We start from the raw sequence: 20,961 nt of genomic DNA, 5'->3' as shown, positions 1-20,961 counted from the left end.
CTCATTTCACCGTCATGCCAATATGTTACAGATCCAGCAACTGAAATTGTTTTAATTTTGTATAGGAAGTAACTGCAGATGTTGGTTTAAACCAAAGGTAGACACAAAAAGCTGGAGTAAGGGTCTCGACCTGAAATGTCACCCATTTCTTCTCTCCAGAGATGCTGCCTGTCCTGCTGAGTTACTCCAGCTTTTTGTGTCTATCTTTGTTTTAATTTTAAATGGATCTATAATGAAGCTATAAATATACAGCTAAAAAAACAAACTATAGATCAGAATCTCTGACGATCAATTGACAAGAAAAAAATGCTCAACACAATTTACAGCTACAAATAATAGATCCAGAAAAATAATTCGCTTTCCCCAGTGCACCCAAAATTGCTTGGGATGTGAAGACACCCTCCTGAACAAGAGCAGTAGGAGGAGAGAGTCTTTAAGAGACAGGTGTTTTCAGTATTATGGGCAAAAATACATTTGTTTACAAGATATGATGTAACTCACATGCCCAAAGGTCACATTACTAATTTGGATGTATCTAGATTTAGGTTGCAGAGGAAACTCTAATACTACAGCGTTGGATCTAGCTCACTCTATTAAAGTAATCCCTCTCTCAGAACTTGAACTAGATCCCTGTCAGAACTGAATTTCGTGTCCAAAGATTATTCTGACATTGAGAGACGAGGTGGGGAGCAATTTTAGTCTGCTTTGTTGCAAATTATTAAATCATGTCACCAAAGATGGGGACCTTGTACCCTCGCTGCTTTTGCCATCGGTTACGCATCCTGCACATCGGGGTACATCCTGGGTCCTCAAACTCCGGGAATCCCAATTTGTCCAGGATTTCAAACACACCTGCAGGAGCTGCCACCTGTAAGACACAAATAAGGGAAAGAAAGTTAGGAGGTAGATTCATCATAAGGTCATAAGGAATATGAGTAAAATTAGGCCATTTGGCCCATCAAGTCTACTCCGCCATTCAATCATGGCTGATCTATCTCTCCCTCCTAACCCCATTGTGGACTTTGCCTCCACAGACTTCTGTGGCAAAGAATTCCACAGATTCACCACTTCATCCATTTTGGGGTAAATTTAGCCCACCATTTTGGGTGAGGCTTCACCAAACCATCAAACCTGTCCTCCGAAAGAGGGAGTAAGTGCAAGGGAGTAAAGTCTCAACCAGACAGGTGGGCCCTGAAAGGAAGCAGAAGGACCCTAAAGATTTCAAGAGACCCCCACTGAAGAACTCATCTGATATCAGAGCTGAACATGTATTACCTCCACCACCTGCTGTTTTATCATGTATATCTCCAAAAAGCATGCACCAAGGCCACCTGACAGCATCTCCCAAATCCACCACCTCCATCATCAAGAAAGACAAGGGTAGTGAGTATAAGTCAGCACAAGCAGATTCCCTTCATGTCTCACGCCATCCTGACTTGTAAATATATTGCCAAGCTATCACAACCGAGTCTAAATCCTGGAACACCTCAATGGCACTATAATGGAGGCACTCGGAATTGCAGATGCTGGAATTCTTCAGAAGAAGTGCCCTATCTCACAACATTGCCTGTCTATTCCCTCCGTGGATGCTGCCTGATCCATTATTCCTCTGCACTTTGTGTTTTGCTCAATGGCACTATAATGTTGGGTCTAGATTGCTTTATTAGAGCTGACAGTTAATCCCTTTCTTCAATGAGGAAATATAATTTAATATCCATTAGTATATCAAGCAGACAGCTGAATCTTCACCTTTAAGAGACGGATTATAACAGTTCAAGATGGTCACTCAATCCCCACCTGCTTGAGAGCAATTAAGGATAGACAATAAACGTTGGCCTTGCCAAAGTCACCCAGATTACAAAAACAAAAATAAATAGCTGTAGTCATGGGGGTCAGAGAAAGTGATGCCATTGCAAGCTTTTATCTTTCACAGGGGATCATTAAAGTGGTAACCAGCATTTCCAAGGCATCAGGTGCCAGCTTCCCTTTGGATTGCCTAGAATAACAGGCAAAGTAATGTTGCATTTGCTTTTCACACACAACGCAGAACTGCTTAAGTTTTAAACATAAATCAGTTTAGCAACAAAGCTTCCTGTATCTTGGATACAGTACACTTTCTCATGCCACGCAGATGGTGTGCAAATTCCAAATAAACACGAAGCATCTGAACCTTTTTCCAGACAGAATGAAATTTGCACAACACTTATCAACATTAAAAAATAACACAATTCAATCTGTAATGACATTTTGAGAGCTAACCACTGCAAACATCCATGACATTAGACAAATAGCAGCTGATCACCCTGATAAGTGCCAAATATGACAAGTTTTCTAAGTCACAATCTGGGGAAATACTCATTGTTAAAAGCAAGAAATATGAAACATATTTTATGTGAGTAGGTCATGGACATTTCCAGCCTCAAGGATGGTTCTAGCTTGCCTTCACAGGTTGTAAAATGAGAGACTGATATATAATACCGTGAGGCCCTGAATGTATGAACTAAGCTCCATGCGCCTGCTGTTTGTGTGAGAACTGCTGCTCGGTACATAAGTGTACTTTGTCATGGATGAAAGTGATATACAGTTCAAATAAACTATGACTGAAATGGTGTCTAAACCCAGTAAAAATTAGACGGCAAAATATGTTTCTTTACTTTAGCTGTGAAAACCCACCCAGCCTCTCTTTCACTGGTTGCCAGGGTAAATTTTCCTGAAAGCAGACTGTCTGAAATCAGGCCTGATCATAAATGAGCAGTGTTGAACAGATTTGTCTACTGCCAAGAAATTCCTGGTTTCTTAAAGATGCAGTACATTCAATATTGGTGATGACCAAGAATATTATCACTCAAAGTGTCAGGCATAAGGAGTTTGGTTTATTTATTGAGAGCCTTTCGATGTTATAGATCAGACTTCCATTTTATAGCCCCTACAGGCCACTTCTTAATGTTAGCTTTAAGTTGATGGAAGGCTCTCACTTTTGATTCAGAAACCCTAGGGGAGGACAAGAGTTTAAATCCTCCTCCAGAGACTTGAGCACACAATCCAGCTGGCACTAGTGCAGTGCTGTGCTGCAAGAGATATTTCTTCTGGATGAAGCACCAACCATGGCACATTCTGCCCACTCGGGCAGACAAAACAAAATCCCAAATGTAAACTGGGGAGTTTTCTCTTTGTCCACCACCAAAACCGCCAAAGCAGATGTATTTCGGCTCATTTCTTTATTTGAGATTTGTGAACACCTTGCAGCGTATAATTTGCAACTGTGTATTCTAACTACACAACAGTAACAACACTTCAAATGAAGTACACAGGATAACAATCCCATTTAATAGTAGGTATTCTTCTTATTCCTGTACGTTTATATTACAGATCAAAACTAGAATGCTCCAAATCGACATGCAAAATAATTTCTTGGAATATCCACCTTAAATTCAAGCCTCACCTCCATGATTCATGATCTTATTTTTCTGCCTTTGGACCCTATTTTCACACATCACAGAGTAACCATGAACTGCTTGATTCTGTAGAATCTGTAGGGTTTTTTTCAAGATATACTCTTTGAAGAATGTTTGATGTTGAAAGGAGACAAAATATATGAACTGGCTTCATCTAAATCATTTTAGTTTTAGAGCACCAAGATTCAAAAACTGAAGGGACTGCACTGAACATATTCAAAGCTTTTAAACTAACAGACTCCAGCAGTAACCAAACCCACACACACATCAACCCTCACAATGGGGCTCTCAGTCAGACCAAGAAATTTGATCAGAATTCATTCATCAGACTTCAAATAACATGTGATGATAGCAATGTGTAGCCTATTGAAAATTCTACATAGTCATTCCACTTCAACTCCACATCTGACGCAGAAAACAAATCTGAAGTACTTTTGAAGTGTACTTACTGCTGTTTGGTAGGGAATTGTGGCAGCCATTATGCACACAGCAGGGACCCAAAAATAGCAATGAAAGAAACTAAAAAGTTGCAACATATATTGCCTTGCTCTTAACCTCAGGGCATCCTCTGCACTCAAGCATCAATATTTCTTGTTTTATATGAGCAGCTAAATTGAGCAGGTTTTTACAAACACCATTCAGACAGTTAACCACATAATCGACTATTAAGATACCAGTGTAAGGATTGTTAAACTAAGACCTTGTATTAAAGTATATCATCCTTTCCTCATATATTTCTCTGGCATCCTTTAAGGCAAGATGAGACAAAAATGGAGCAACTACAACAAAATAGAACTAAAGAACTTATGCAGAATCTGTACACAAATTGCTGAATGAGCTCAACTTTGAGAACAGCAAGGTAGGCAATTAAATAACCAAGCAAAATTAACACAGCATTATGAAGACTTCAGTAGCAGATGTTGTGATGTAGCTGTTGAGACTGATTAAATCATCAAGGTGAAAGTTGACAGTGTTGTAGTGGAGTCAGTCAGAATGCCATTGTGGTGAATGCTAATGTGTGTTCAGCCTCAAGGAACATAGAACATAGAACAGTAAAGCACAAGGACAGGCCCCTTGGTCCACAATGTCTGTGCGAACATGATGTCAATACCAACTCTTATCTGCCTGAACATAATCCATATCCCTTCTTTCCTTGCATATCCGTACACCTACTAAGAGCTTTTTATATGCCACTATCGTATCTGCCTCAACCACCACCCACGGCAACGCAGTCCAAGCACTCATCACCCTGTGTAAAAGATTTGCCCGAACATCTTTAGATTTTGCCCCTCTCATCTCAAACCTATACCCTCTGATATTTGATTTTTCCATCCTGGGAAAAAGGTTCTGACTGTCTATCCTATCAATGCCTCTCGTAATTTCATAGACAACCATCAGGGCTCCCTGCAACCTCCGGCGATCCATGGAATTGGTGATCAGGGTATAGGGTTTGATGTGGGGACTGTTGCTTTTCCGATGCTAATCCATATCAGGTAACTGAAGACTGGTTGGTAGCTCACGAAGACAGTTCAAACATAACTGGAAAACTACAGACTACAGCTTTGCTTTCAATACCATTATCCCAACCAAGCTCATCTCCAAACTCATGGAAATTGGAGTCAGCACTCCCCTCTGCAAGTGGATCCTCAACTTCCTGACCAACAGACCACAATCAGTGAGGATAAGTGATAAATCATCCTCTACAATAATCCTCAACACTGGTGTCCCCCAAGGATGTATTCTCAGCACCCTACATTACTCCTTATACACTCATGACTGTGCAAGCAAATACCAATCCAACTCAATTTATAAGTTAGCAGACGACACCACCGTAGTGGGCTGGATATCAAATGATGACGAGACCGAATACAAGAAGGAGATTGAGAATCTCGTAACCTGGTGCCAAGACAATGAACTCTCCCAATAACTTCTCCCTCAATGTCGACAGACAAGGGAGATTGTGATTAATTTCACAAAGTGAAGCAGTACACACATCCTGGTAGACTTTGATTGTGCCAAAGTAGAGGTGGTCAAAAGTTTCAAGTTCTTAGTAAGAAGTTTCATCAGCAATTTGTCCTGGACCAGCCACATCAAAGCATTGCCCCAAACAACCATTACGAACCTCTACAGATTCACCGTAGAAGCATTTTATCAGGATGCATCACAGAATGGTTTGGGAACAGCTTCATCCAAAACAGCAAGAAATTGCAGAGTTGTACCAAAGTTTGAAAACGCACACCTCCAGATTCAGAGGCAGTTTCTTCCGAGCTGTTTCCAGGCAACTGAACTGTCCTCTCATCATCTAGAGTACAGTTCTGACCTCTCATCTACCACATTGGAGACCTTTGGACTATCTTTAACAGACTTTATCTTGCACTAAACATAATGCCTTTACAATACAATACAATACAATATATCTTTATTGTCATTGTACAGGGGTACAACGAGATTGGGAATGCACCTCCCATACGATACAATAATTTAATTAGCTAGTCAGTATTAATTTAAACAACCCAATGAAACAAATTGTAACAGTTTGAAAACAGAATAAAGTGCAAGTAGATCTGTGCCGGATCACTGTGCGATGTGACCATCCGGCTCAGCAGGACCGGTTCATAGCAGCTATGGCCCTGGGGATGAAGCTGTTCCTGAGTCTGGATGTGCGGTCGTAGAAGGCCTTGTATCGTCTGCCCGATGGTAGAAGTTCGAACAGACTGTTGCAGGGGTGTGAAGAGTCTTTGTGGAGGCTGGTGGCTTTTCTGAGGCATCGTGTGTTGTAGATGCCCTCCAAGGCTGGTAGCTGTGTTCCAATGGTCCTCTGAGCTCTATGGACTACCCGCTGAAGAGCTTTCCTCTCTGCCACCGTGCAGCTGAGGTACCACACAGGGATGCCATGTGTTAGGATGCTCTCTATGGTGCAGCGGTAGAATGTCGTCAGCAGCTGTTGGGGTAGACCAGACTTCTTCAGTGTTCTTAGGTAGAACAGTTGTTGCTGTGCCTTCTTGACCAGCGCAGCAGTGTTATTGGACCATGTTAGGTCCTCCGAAATGTGAGTGCCCAGAAACTTGAAGCTGGACACTCCGCACAGTCCCCGTTGATGAAGATCGGGGCGTATTCCCCGTTGTGCGACCTATGGAAGTTGATGATCAGCTCCTTGGTCTTGGTGGTATTTAGGGACAGGTTGTTATCAGAGCACCAGTCCGCCAGGTTCTGCACCTCCGCTCTGTATTTTGTTTCATCACCGTTGGTGATCAGCCCGATCACCGTTGTGCCGTCTGCAAACTTGACAATGGTGTTGGTGTCAAATGCAGGAACACAGTCGTGTGTGAAGAGGGAGTAGAGCATGGGGCTCAGAACACAGCCCTTTGGTGTGCCGGTACTCAGGGTGATAGTGGAGGACAGGTGCGGGCCCATTCTCACTGCCTGCGGTCGCTCCAGCAGGAAGTCCAGGATCCAGTCGCATAACGACGAGCTGAGGCCTAGCTGGTGGAGTTTGGTGATGAGCCTGGTGGGGATGACCGTGTTGAAGGCAGAGCTATAGTCAATGAATAGCATCCTCACGTACGTGCCCTATCCTATATCTCTGCACTGTGGACAGATTGGTTGTAATCATGTATTGTAGCGACCATAGAGAGTGGTCCTAGATGTTGAACCCTCAGATTGGCCAGCAAGGTCACGTGTGGGTGCGACCGTAGGGATTGGTCCGGGGAGTGAGATCGCTGATTGGACAGTATGGTCACGTGCGGCTTTGGCGCCTAAAGGAGCCAGTTGAGAGATTTCTACGAAGAGAAGAGTTAGTTTTAATGGTTGTCTGTGATCTCGTTATGTAAACTTTGTGATCGAATATTGTGGTCGCAATAAACTTCTTCAACAAAGAACGAGCCTCCAGACTCGCCATAGTATGGTGTTTTCATTGACAGGATAGCACGCAACAAAAAACTTTTCCTTGTACCTCGGTACATGTGATAATAATAAACTAAACCAAACTAAAAACCATGAGAATTTTTTTTATAGGAGTTTGAGGGGTGACTTTTTCACACAAAGGGTGGTGGGTGTATGGAACGAGCTGCTGGAGGAAGTAGTTGAGGCAGGGATTATCACAATATTTAAGAAGCAATTAGACAGGTACATGGATAGGACAGGTTCAGAGGGTTATGGGCCAAATGCAGGCAGGTGGGACTAGTGTAGATTGGAATGTTGGTTGGTGTGGGCAAGTTGGGCCAAAAGTCCTGTTTCCACACTGTATTACTATGACTAAAAAGTCCTTTCACAACCCTACAGACAATTCTTGAAGCAAGCAAAAGCAGATTTAAAGCCATATTCATTTCACAAAAAGATGAAAACTGCAACATGGCTAGCATCTGCTTCAATCCTATCCACATGACTTATCTGAAGAGAGCTGATATACCATGGACACTGGAAGATAAAGTTCATGTGACCATATTTATATGTGTCGGAAGGAACTGCAGATGCTGGTTTAAACCGAAGGTAGACACAAAAAGCTGGAGTAACTCAGCAGGAGAGGCAGCATCTCTGGAGAGAAGGATTGGGTGAAGTTTCGGGTCGAGACCCTTCTTCGGACCATATTGATATGTTGTTGGATGGAAACATTCATTCATGGTCATGAAGCTCTTACAGCACATTGCAGGGGCCTGATCGACCTGGTGTATTCCTTCTCCATCAACGGCAAATGTGAAGATTTTGACCGATAGGGGGAGGGGGCTGGTGAAATACAGGTGTGCATCCAGGTGGGGCACATGGAAAAGAGGGGGATAGGAAATGGGGGAATCAGGGTTACGGTTTTTACGTGATTTACCTAAAATTGTAGAATTTGATGATCATACTGTTAGGTTGTAAGCTTCCGAAGCGAAAAATGAGGTGCTGTTCCGACTGCTGTCCTTCCAGGAGAGACAGAGGTTCAAAATGCACCTCCTCTAACTTCATCTACTGCATCCCGATGTGGCCTCCCTTACGTCGGTGAGATCAAGCATAAACTCAGCGACTGTTTCGCTGAACACTTGCGTTCGGTCTGCCAACTCCTACTGGATTTTCTGGTTGCTAACCATTTTAACTGCCCTTCCCATGCTGATCTTTCTGTTCTGGGCCTCCGCCATTGTCAGAGTGAGCTCACATGCAAACTAGAGGAATAGCATCTCATTTTCTTCTTGGGTAGTCCACAACCTAACTGTACGAGCATTGAATCTTTCATTTATACAGTAACTCACCAGGCTTGGCCAACCCCTCTTCATTTCCAGCTTTCTCACACACCCCACCACAATCAGTCTGGAGAAGGGTCCCAACACAAAACATTACCCATCCTGGCACTCCAGAGATGCTGCCTGTGTTGCCGCTGAGTTACTCAGCACTTTATGTGTGCTCTTTATGGAACCCAAACAATTATAATCCTTTAAACTATGGAATTTTCATCTTCCTCCAACATGGCAAGCAATAACTTGATTATGCACCCTATTTCATGTATTCACATCGTATCATCTTTAGCCAAACATGTAAACGTCCTCACACAACCGAACACTTCTCACAACCCTAAATTGCACAACTTTTTGTCCAGCTTCCAACATTTTTTTGTAATTCACACATTCAGTAGCTTAGCTAATCGCCATTGATTGTAGTTTAACAAACAAATTTCATTCGATAGCGTGTCAATAATTAAATCAGTTTTGGAAGATAAAAATATAATAAGAAAAACTGTGGAAACTTACACAGCAAGGGAAAGTAATTGGGTGATTATGCCGTCATGGATATTGGCAAACTTAATCCTAATTATCTACTCTCGTCACATTCCCAGGTATCCGGCTCTATTACAAGTAGTTATTGAAGAGACTATTTACATATCATCATATCATTTTAAATTAGTGATTTGGGATTAACATTTAAATGGTGGGATTAGATGGAAAATCAAGGTAAAGGCGGCGGTGATGGCGGCGCGCACGGACGCAGCGGCTCACAGCTCTCCCTTTCGGTGCGTTTTATGTGTGTTATCTGTGTTATGTCTGTTAGTCAATTTTAGTCAGGAAAATCAGGAAAATCAGGCAAATCCTACCTACAACCGAAAGGATCTTCTGATCATAGGATTCCAGTGCAATCGGGACCTTGTGCGCGAATTTCCAAACCCGCGAAATATACCGGAAGAGATAGCCAGGACACCGGGCGCTCCGTGGATAGTTGTCGGCGCGAACAGGCGTCGCAGGCGGAGGAGAAACAGGAAGCAAAAGCGAGGATGCCGGTCCGGTATACTTGCCAAGCTAAAGAGACAGCCACACAAACCACCGCTACCCAGCATGTTTCTCACCAACGCCAGATCCATCATCAACAAAATGGACGAACTAAAACTACAGATATCAGCAAACAAACTCGTGGAGGACTGTTGCATTCTCTTAGTAACAGAGACATGGCTTCATCCACTTATCCCAGACGGAGCCATTGAGCTAGCCGGGCGTACAGCGTTTCATTGGGACAGAAACATCGACTCCGGTAAGAGCAAGGGGGGGGGGTTATGCATTTACGTGCACAACAGCTGGTGCACTAACATCTAAATCATAGACAGCCACTGTTCTCCTGATCTGGAGTCCCTAACAGTTAAATGCAGGCCTTTTTACCTTCCTCGCGAATTTACAGGGGTTATAGTAACAGCAGTCTACATCCCACCGAATGCTAACGCTAGCACAGCTTTAGGCTACCTGCTCGGTGCAATAAACTCACAACAGAGCACATATCCAGAAGCAGCCCACATCATAGCCGGGGACTTCAACCATGCAGACCTAAAGTCAGTTCTCCCGAAACTTGAACAACACATAAGATGTGCTACCAGGGGGAAAAACACACTAGACAAGGTTTACTCAAATATTAAGAAGGGTTTCAGGTCAGCACCACTACCACACCTGGGGCAGTCAGATCACCTGTCCATATTCCTAACTCCAGCATACACCCCACTCAGGAGGAAAGCTCCAGTCACCATAAAGACTGTTAAGACATGGCCTGAAGGAGCTTCCTCGCAGCTGCAGGATTGCTTCGAAAGGACCAACTGGGATATTTTTGAGGATCAGGACTTGGAGGAGTACACATCAACTGTACTTTGCTACATCCAAAACTGTGTTGACAATGTCACCGTCGACAAACGCATCCGGTTGTATCCCAATCAAAAACCCTGGATGACAAAGGATGTCAGGTCTCTCCTCAAGGACCGTAACACCGCCTTCAGGTCTAGTGATAGAGCTCTATACAGTGCTGCTAGAACCAACCTGAAGAGAGGCATCAAGGATGCCAAGCGTCCTACAAGAGGAAGATTGAGGACCACTTTTCCAACAATGACCCACGGCGGGTATGGCAAGGCATCCAGCACATCACCAACTACAAGACCAGCAACCGCACGACTGCCGACGGCGACGCCTCGCTGGCAGAGGAACTTAACTGTTTCTTTGCTCGTTTCGAGGTGAAAGCTACAGTGGCAGACATAACACCCTCTCCAGCACCTGACAGCAACACCTTCACTGTGCAGGAGTATGATGTTAAGCGCGTGCTCAGAGCAGTGAATCCCAGGAAAGCTGCAGGCCCCGATGGTGTGACGGGCAGAGTGCTGAGGGAATGTGCAGACCAATTATCTGAGGTCTTCACAAAAATCTTCAACCTGTCCCTTTTAAAATCCACCATCCCTCCCTGCCTGAAGTCCGCCATAATCATCCCACTGCCGAAAAAGTCTGTCATCAGCGGTCTTAACGACTACCGTCCGGTAGCACTCACACCGGTCATCACAAAGTGCTTCGAGAGACTGGTCCTGCAGCACATCAAAGCCAGCCTCCCACCCACCTTCGACCCACACCAGTTTGCCTACAGAGCAAATAGGTCTACAGGGGATGCCATCGACACTGCTCTTCACACTGCACTGACCCACCTTGAACACCACCCATCCCACCAACACCATCATCAAGTTCGCGGATGACACGACTGTGGTTGGACTCATCTCAGAAGGAGATGAGACAGCCTATAGGGATGAAATCCAAAGGCTGGCAGCATGGTGTTCAGTGAACAATCTGGTCCTGAACTCCTCCAAAACAAAGGAACTTATAATTGACTTTAGAAAAACCAGTGGAGATTACGACCCACTCTACATCAATGGGGTCTGTGTGGAAAGGGTACCAGCTTTCAGGTTCCTGGGTACGCACATCGCAGAGGATCTTACCTGGTCTACCAACACCATCACCACAGTAAAGAAGGCACAGCAGAGACTCCACTTCCTGAGGATCCTCAGGAAAACCAACCTGCAGGAGAAGCTCATGTTGTCCTTCTATCGCTGCTCCATCGAGAGTGTGCTGGCATACTGTATAACCACATGGTATGCCAGCTGCTCAGAAAAGGACAGGAAGGCCCTTCAGAGGGTCATCACGACGGCCCAGAAGATCATCGGCTGCTCACTGCCCTCCCTGGAGCACCTGTTCAGCCTACGCTGCCTCAGTAGAGCAGGCAAAATAATAAAAGATCCATCCCACCCCGGCCACCGTCTGTTTGTTCATCTGCCCTCTGGTCGACGTTTCAGGTCGATCAAATCCCGAACAAACAGACTTAAGAACAGTTTTTACCCCAGGGCCATACGAGAACTGAACACTAGCTTTGCACTAGGCAACACCGTTAAAAAATCTTGTACTTAATATAATTGTATTTAATTGTATTTATGTATTTATTTGTTTTTGCATTTATTGCATATATGTTTGTACGCACCGTCAGGATTGGCTATTTTTTAATTTCGTTGTACTCGTTGCAATGACAATAAATGAATATTATTATTATTATTAATTAGGATGTCAAGTTAGTGTTAGTTTTTTAATTTATTGTTAGTGGTCCAGTCAGTGGTGAATAATAGTGGCTAATGTAGGAGTTTCACTTATGGTCAGTGGTTAGAGAGGTTAGTGGTTAAGATTTGGGAGTTAGAACTAAGTATGTAAGAAATAGAAGCAGGAAAAGAGCATTCAGCCCCTTATCATTCAATAAATTCACGGCTGATCTTTGACCTCAGCACTATTTTCCTGTATTAAATTCATATCCTAGAATTTCCCATTCCCCTATTATTCAAAACTGCTTTCCCATAGATCCCCAACGTCCACAGCTCCTTTAGCTAGAGAATTTCACAGAATCACTAGCTGCTGGCTGAAGAAATCCCTTCTCACCTCTGTCCTGAATGATCAATCCCTACCTTCATGCGACCCCTAGTTCTAGACTCCCCAGCCAGATGAACATTATTCTTGCATCTGCCTGGTCCAGCCCTTGAATTTTGCATGCTGCAATGAAATTACTTTTCATTCTTCTAAAACCTAGAGAATATAGATATAATAGAATAGGGGTGAGGCATAAGGGTTTACTGCTCATTTAGCAAGGTTGAAGGGAATCTCAGTTTAAGCTAGAGTTCTCTAACACAATACGGTTAAATATTTAGATACAAGAAATTGCAGATGCTGGTTTACCAAAAAAGACACATATTGCTGGGATAACTCAGCGGGTCAGGCACATCTCTAGAGAAAAGGAGTAGGTGTCGTTTCGGATCATAGCCCTTCTTTAGATTGAGTCAAAAGAAGGATCCCAACCCGAAACATCGTCTCAGTGTTCTCCAACGATGCTATCTGACCCACTGAGTTATTCCAGCATTTTGTGCCTTTTCAAGTTTAATATATCCTGACCACCATACACTGTATTTTGCTTTGCTGCTCTGTGACTCACACCAATTGAATCATTATTACTTGTGGGCTTTTGTACACATTCGCTTTATCCACTTTCACTTTGATATGCAGACCTATCTAATGGAGGGTAACCTATATAATGTTAGAATGTTGGTACAGTGGAATATTGCTTGTATTATTAGACGAGAAATACATAGATTCAGATCGATAATTTAGTGAGTTTGAATGTCGTAGCATGCTGAATCTGAAAATTTATATTCAGTTAGTTATTCAGCATGGAAGCAGGCCCTTCGGCCCAACTTGCCCGTGTCAACCAAGATACCCCATCTACACTAGTCCCATCTGCCCATATTTGGCCCATATCCCTCTAAACCATGTACCTGCCCAAATGTCTTTGAAATATTATCATAGTACCTGCCTCAACTATTCCCCCTGGCAGTTCGTTCCATATACCCAACATCTCTGTGTGAAAAAGTTGCCCCTCAGGTCCCTATTAAATCTTACCCCTCTCATCTTAACCCTATGTCCTCTGATTCTTGATTATCCTGCTCTGGGTAAAAGACTGTACATCTACCCTATCTATTCCCCTCACAATCTGATACGCCTCTATAAGAATATTCCTCATCCTCCTGAGGTCCAAGGAATAATGTCCTAGCTTGTCTATGTACTTGTCCAAATAGTTTTTTAACAGCACAAAGACATGAGGAATTGTACGGTAATTGGCACTGTAAATACCCGTGTGTAGGGAGTTGATGCAAAAGTGGCATGACCAGGGCCGGATTAACATTTGCTACAGGCCCCGCGCTATCGAGTGGTGCACGCGCCACTCCCCAACCGTCGCTGTTAGAATGTGTTGCCAACGCCGCGTTAGAATGTGTTGGTGGCGGGGCTGCGCGGACCAATGGGCAGCCAGCGCATCACTGTCCAACCGCCAACCCTGAGTCACAGACCCTCACCCACCCCACCCCACCCACCCCCTCACCAGGGGTGCAGTGCTGCCGGAGCTCACCGCAGCGCTGCTCCAGCACCTCTGGTCTGAAGAAAGGTCTCGATCAAAAACATCACCCATTCCTTTGCTCCAGAGATCCCGCTGAGTTTCTCCAGCATTCTGTGTCTTAACTTCCCGACGGGCTGCAGCTGTTGACTGGGAATGTGGCCGGAGGGTTGATAGAAGGTTCGCCACGCAGAAGCCCGGTATGGGGCCCGGCCAGGGCCTCGCGGGTAGAAGTCCAGGTCGGTCGAAGCGACCGATGGAGCCCACAGCTAGGGCCCGGGTCGACACCACAGAAGCGTGAAGTGGGGCGTCGACAGCGGTGAGGCCTCGGCGGCGATGCCTCGCGGGTCGACCCGCGGTCGACGAGAGCATGGAGGACCGCCGTGAGGGAAGGGAGGGAGGGTGCCCTAAAATCCTTGTTAATTTAGTTTAAAGTTTAGAGATACCATGTTGAAAATGGCCCTTCAGCCCTCCGAGTCTGCGCTGACCAACAATAATAATAATAATAATAATAAGCATTTATTTTATATAGCGCCTTTCCAGAAGCTCAAAGCGCTTTACATAAACAATCATAACATAAAAACAAACAGACAAACTATCCTAACGGAGAAGCGGCGAATAAACAACGCCAGCGTCCTCTCACCCATACACTACATCTATGCCACACACTTGGGAGAATTTTACAGAAGCCAATTAACCTACATACCTGCACGTCTTTGGAATGTGGACGGAAACCGAAGCACCCGGAAAAATCTCACATGGTCCAAGGAAAAACATACAAATTCCACACAGCCAGCACCCATAGTCAGGATCGAATCCAGGTCTCTGGCGCCGTGAGGCAGCAACTCTACTGCTGTGCCATTGTGTCACCCCACAATCAATGATTTCCACCTGTCCATCTGTCAAATTAGTCACAGGCCTCCAGTACAAAAAACAACTTTCCACTACCACCATCTGCCCCCTAACATTAAGAAAATTCTGTATCCAGTTTGCTAACTCTCCCTGGATCCCACACTGTCTAAACTTCCAGTGCAGTCTACCATCTGGAATCTTATCAACGCTGTTGCTGAAATCTATTACTACCCTCTAAAGAGAGACCTGGTGGTACAAGTACATAGTTCCCTGAAAGATGCAACAGAGGTGGATAAGGTGGTGAAGAATGTGTCTTGCATGCTTGCTTTCCTTAGTCATGCATAGGGCTGTTATGTTGCAGCTGCATCGGACTTAGTTATAGACACAACCAGAATATTGTGTGCAGTTTTGGTTGCCAGACTGCAAGAAGGATGCAATTAAACTACAGAGGATGCAGAAAATAATGGCAAGGATATTAAAGTGATTGGAGGCCTTGTAACGATACGCTGATTAGGTTAGGACGGTTTGCCCTGAAGGGGCTGAGGGTGAGGGGTTGCTGAAAGGTGACCTTATAGAGGTTTATAAAATGATTAGGGCTATTGATAGAGTGGATGTTCACAGTCTGGCTGAGTCTAAAACTAGAAGGCATAGATTTAAAGTGAGAAGGAAAAGATTTAAAGGGGACCTGAGAGGCAACTTTTTCATACAGGGGTTGTCGGTAAATAAAATGAGCTGCTAGAAGAAATGGTAATGGCAAAGTTACACTCACAATGTTTAAAAGACAGTTGGACAGGTTGTGGTTAGGAATGGTTTAGAGGGATATGGGCCAAATGCGGGCAGATGGGACCTGCCCAGGAAGACACCAAGGTTGGTATGGCTGAGTTGGGCTGCTAGAATTCTTCCTTTTCTTTCTTTCTTTGCTGCGTAACTCTATGACCAAGGAGGTGGAGAAGTACAATACCATGGTTGAAGAAAAAAATACATTGTGAATGATATGAGGCAATAAACATTGTGCCAATCAACAATGGCAATATCTGGAGAATGAAGAAAAAATGGAATGAAACATTTTAGAATGATTTACATAGATACATAGACAATAGGTGCAAGAGTAGGCCATTCGGCCCTTCGAGCCAGCACCGCCATTCAATTTGATCATGGCTGATCATCCACAATCAGTACCCTGTTCCTGCCTTCTCCCCATACCCCTTGATTCTGGTAGCCCTAAGAGCTCTATCTAACTTGCTTTTGACTGCATCCAGTGAATCGGCCTCCATTGCCTTCTGTTGTTGCCTTCAGAGAATTCCACAAATTCACAATTCTCTGTGTAAAAATGTTTTTCCTCATTTAATTTCCAAATGGCCTACCCCTTATTCTTAAACTGCGGCCCCTGGTTCTGGACTCCCCCAATATCAGGAACATGTTTCCTGCATCTATCATGTCCAATTCCTTAATAATTTTATATTTTTCTATAAGATCCCCTCTCATCCTTCTAATTTCCAGTGAATACAAGCCTAGTCACTCCAGTCTTTCATCATATTCTCGCCATTCCTGGAATTAACCTCGAGAACCTACGCTGCACTCCCTCAATAGCAAGAATGTCCTTCCTCAATGTAGGAGACCAAAACAGCACACAGTATTCCAGGTGTGGTTTCACCAGGGCCCTGTATAACTGCAGAAGGACCACTTTGCTCCTATACTCAACTCCTCTCGTTATGAAGGCCAACATGCCATTAGCTTTCTTCACTGCCTGTTGTACCTGCATGCTTACTTTCAGTGACTGATGTACAAGGACACCCAGGTCTCATTGTATTTCCCCTTTTTCTAACCTGACACCATTCAGATAATAATCTGCCTTCTGGTTCGTGCCACCAAAGTGGATAACCTCTCATTTATCCACATTGTACTGCATCTGCCATGCATCCGCCCACTCACCCAACCTGTCCAAGTCACCCTCATAGCATCCTCTTCACAGTTCACTCTTGAACGTTCCCTTGAAAGTGCACTCTGCAAAGCATGCTGTACATCTTACATCCAGTCAATGTTTAGTCTCACTGCCACCTGACAGTAAAGATTAATGTATGGTAGCTAAAACTCAGCTGCTTATATTGTGGAATTTTCTTGTAAAATCATTTGCAGAAGCTCATGAAAGATACAGTGTAATGTCAAAAGACATATTTGATCGGACTAATGGGACTCAATAGCTGGGTATGAAAACATCAATTGTAAATCCTTTTACAATCACATCTTTCCAAACTTTGTTTAATAATCTTAGCTAAAAGTCATGCCTAACTTTCATGAGCTGCTGACATGTTAATCTGTTTGCCAGAAGACAGCCACCGTTTAAAGCCTGACGGCAAAGATTGTCAGCAGCTAACAGGTGTTTAATATAATGCACAAGGCTTTTGTTTGCAGTCGTAAGACATGTCCAGAAGTTTAAACATCTTTCATTTGCCCTGTCTAATAATTGCTATCATCTGTACTTTCTGACTGAAAATAAAGATGGCTACCTACCACTGGAAAAGAGGGAGCAGATGGTGGCAGAATTTTATGAATTTACATTTGTATCAAATTCACTGGTCTAGAAATGTGGTTCCACTCAAAGAATACAGTGCTTCCAGCCTCCCTCCCATTTACTATCTCAGTGCTGTTGCCCACACTGGTCACTCTCATTGCTCCATCTTATCCAAAAGCCATTGTGTCCTGTGTGAGATTTGACAGCTGATTACCAGGATGTAAAACAGCTCCACCATCTGGGACCAGTGAGATTCGAGATCGAGGCAGGGAGTGATCACTGCCCACTACACACATGGTCACATCTTTTTTAATTTTTCCAAAGATAGATATTTACGGGAACGCTGTTGCAAGTTGGCTGCTGCAATTCCTACACGAGACCACAGACTTCACTGGTTACAAAGCACTTTGGGACAAGCTGAGGGCTTTTACCTTAAGATATAGTACATCAAAGATGCAGTCTTTCACATGAGACATTATCTTCATACTGAAATGAATGTACAAGATCTGTTGTTTAGAGAAATTTTGAGAATTCTCCAATTCCATCAATCAAGTTCCATAAAACGCCAAGGGGCGGCACGGTGGCGCAGCGGTAGAGTTGCTGCCTTACAGCGCTTGCAGCACCGGAGACCCTGGTTCGATCCCAAATACGGGTGCTGTCTGTACAGAGTTTGTATGTTCTCCCTATGACCGCTTGGGTTTTCTCCGAGATCGTTGGTTTCCTCCCACACTCCAAGGACATACAGGTTTGGAGGTGAATTGGCTTGGTATAAGTGTAAATTGTCCCCAGTGTGTGTAGGTAAGATAGTGTTAATGTGCGGGGATTGCTGGTCGGTGCAGACACGGTGGGCTGAAGGGCCTGTTTCCGCACTGTATCTCGAAACTACAAAACGAAACTAAATGCAGCTGGTATAAGGGAAGTAGAAACTATAAAGTAGCTCAGGATCAAGGTGGATTTGATGGGGTATTGCCGATCAGGCCAAGTACAGAGAAGGAAAGTAAGATCATGGGAAAGATACCAACATGGATGGTCTTAATTTTAGAGAGGAAGAAATGTTGCAGTGCAAAAGTAGGCTATTTGTCCCATTAGGCTGTGCTGCTCCAAGGCGAGCAACCAGACAGTCTCACTCCCCTGGGTAGGAAATTTTTAGAGGGATATGGGGCAAACACAGGCAGGTGGGTCTAGTGTAGATGAGACATGTTGACCAATGTGGGCAAGTTGGGCCGAAAGGCCTGTTTCTACGCTGTAAGACTATGACTCTACAAGGGCCAAACTTGGGCAAATGGAACTAGCTTAGATGGGGCATCTTGGTCAGCAGTTGAAGGCAGAAAGGTTTAGGTCAAATCATTTCAGTGGCAAGTTACCCTTGAGATTCCTATTAAAGGGTGGCACAGTGATGCAGCGATAGAGTGCTGCCTCATAGTGTTAGAGGCCCAGGTCTGATTCAGACGACTGGTGCTGTCTGTGCAGAGTTTGTATGTCCCCCCCTGTAACCATTTGGGCTTTCTCCCACATTCCAAAGATGTGCGGGTTCGTAAGTTAACTGACTTCAATAAATTCCCCCTAGTGTGTAGGATGCGAAAGTTAGATAACATAGCGTAGAGGTGATCGATGGTCGGCGTGGACTCGGTGGACTGAAGGGCCTGTTTCCATGCTATATTTCTAAACTAAACTAATGTGGCAGTCCATGGGGATTAGGCCACTCCTTGGGTCATCCCCCTCAGCACTAGATGGACAGGGACAAGGGACTGCCCAAGGCTATGGGGTTTCTCCTCAGGGGCTTTACTGTTCATCCCTTTGGTGGAACTCGTGGTGCATGGATGCAAGTTATCAGCTTTAAAGATCCCTTGAAACCTGCCTGGTGTCTAGCTTTATTCTGACTGTATCCAGGCCACTACACTAAACTGAATATTCCTCCTCTTACCTTAAACCTAGTCCATCTAGATCTTGATTTCCCTACCCTGGAAAAAATACTCTGTGCATTCACCCCATCTAAAGCCCTCATCATTTTATACACCTCTGGAAGATCACTCCTCAGCATCCAGCGCGCAAAAGAATAAAGTCTTTGCTTGTTCAACTTCTCATTGTACCTCAGGCCCTTAATTCCTGGCGACATCCTCGTAAATCTTCTCTGAACTCTTTCCAGCTTAATGGTATCTTTTCTATAGTAGGGTGAGCAAAACTGAACACAATACTCCAAGTGCAGCCTCACCAACGCCTTGTACAACTAACAGGAGATGTTGCCAAGGCAACTAAGGCAGATATCAGTCTGGTGGTCTTTGTACTCTATCTATGCCTGTACTTATATTGTCTAAGACCCCACATACGTTTTTAAATATAAATTTTTGATCAGATAAAGAACTATTCTCTACTACTATTTCCTAATACTTTGTCAATGGCTGCCTTGCCAACAGTCTGTCCTTTCCTTCTTTGTGTTTAAATAGTATGTGTTAAATGTATAATTTTAGTGTTCTTTAGCTTGTTTTCGGTGGGGTGGGGGGATTGGGGGAAACTTTTTCTAATCTCTTACCTCGACAGAGATGCGATTTTGTTTCCATATTTCCGTCCGCACTGCAGCCGAACATCGAGGATTGGCGGCCTTTGCTGGAGACCGATTTCGAGAGCTCCACCGTGGGTGCCTAGGGGACTTTAACATCGCAAAGCCCGCGATCCCTTTGCCAGGGATCGACCTCGGAGCTCCAACCATGGGTGCTTGCGGACTTAACATCACGGAGCCCGCGGTCTCTGGTCAGAGACCGACATCGGGAACTCCAAGCCGCGGGAGTTTCGACCGTCCTGATGCGGGAGTTTCGATCTCCCCAACGCAGGAGCTTCGACCACCGGTTGCGGGAGCTTTGATCGCCCCGACAGATGGCTGGACTGCCCCGACCGCGGGAGAAATAAAGAGGAAGAAGCTGGACTTTTTACCTTCCATCACAGTGAGGAATGAGGGGATTCCGCTGTGGTGGATGTTTATGTTTACTTTAATGTAGTTGTGCGTCTTGTTGCTTTTTTTTCGTATGGCTGTATGGTAATTCGCATATCACTGTGTCTTAATTGGTACATGTGACAATAAAAAAAGACCTTTGAATTTTTGTCTACCCAGCTAAAGCCCTTTCAAAAGGTTTACAATTTTATGACAAACCAATTATGCATCATTTTAAGAGAACCCTTTTAAAAGTCCATGTACACAAAATCAATTGTGTTTTCCTCGTTAATCCTATCTGTTACTTGCATCAAATAACTCCCCCATTAGTTAAACATGATTTGCCTTTAACAAATCTAGACTAGCTTTCCCGAGTAGAACCACTTTTGTCCAGAAGACTGCTAACTCTTTTCTTGACTATATTTCTAAACAAGGTTAAACTGGTTGGCCTGGAATTTCTCAAGTTATTACTTCTTACACCCTTCTTTGAAGAAAGATAATATTTACAATTCTTAAGTCCTCAGGCACTGATCCTG

At 44.1% G+C, this 20,961-nt stretch overlaps 1 protein-coding gene across 1 annotated transcript in view; it reads right to left on the bottom strand.

The window, feature by feature from the left end:
• Positions 1–718: 718 nt before the first annotated feature.
• Positions 719–20,961, bottom strand: part of LOC144592239 (paladin-like) — an 88,722-nt gene continuing 68,479 nt past the window's right edge. Inside the window, exon 17 of the mRNA XM_078396771.1 lies at positions 719–868. Coding sequence (XP_078252897.1) covers positions 719–868 — 150 coding nt within the window. The remainder of the gene's footprint in view (positions 869–20,961) is intronic.

The sequence above is a fragment of the Rhinoraja longicauda genome, chromosome 3 (genome assembly GCF_053455715.1).
Source record: "Rhinoraja longicauda isolate Sanriku21f chromosome 3, sRhiLon1.1, whole genome shotgun sequence".
NCBI lineage: Eukaryota > Metazoa > Chordata > Chondrichthyes > Rajiformes > Arhynchobatidae > Rhinoraja > Rhinoraja longicauda.
This window is presented reverse-complemented; position numbering and strand designations above follow the sequence as displayed.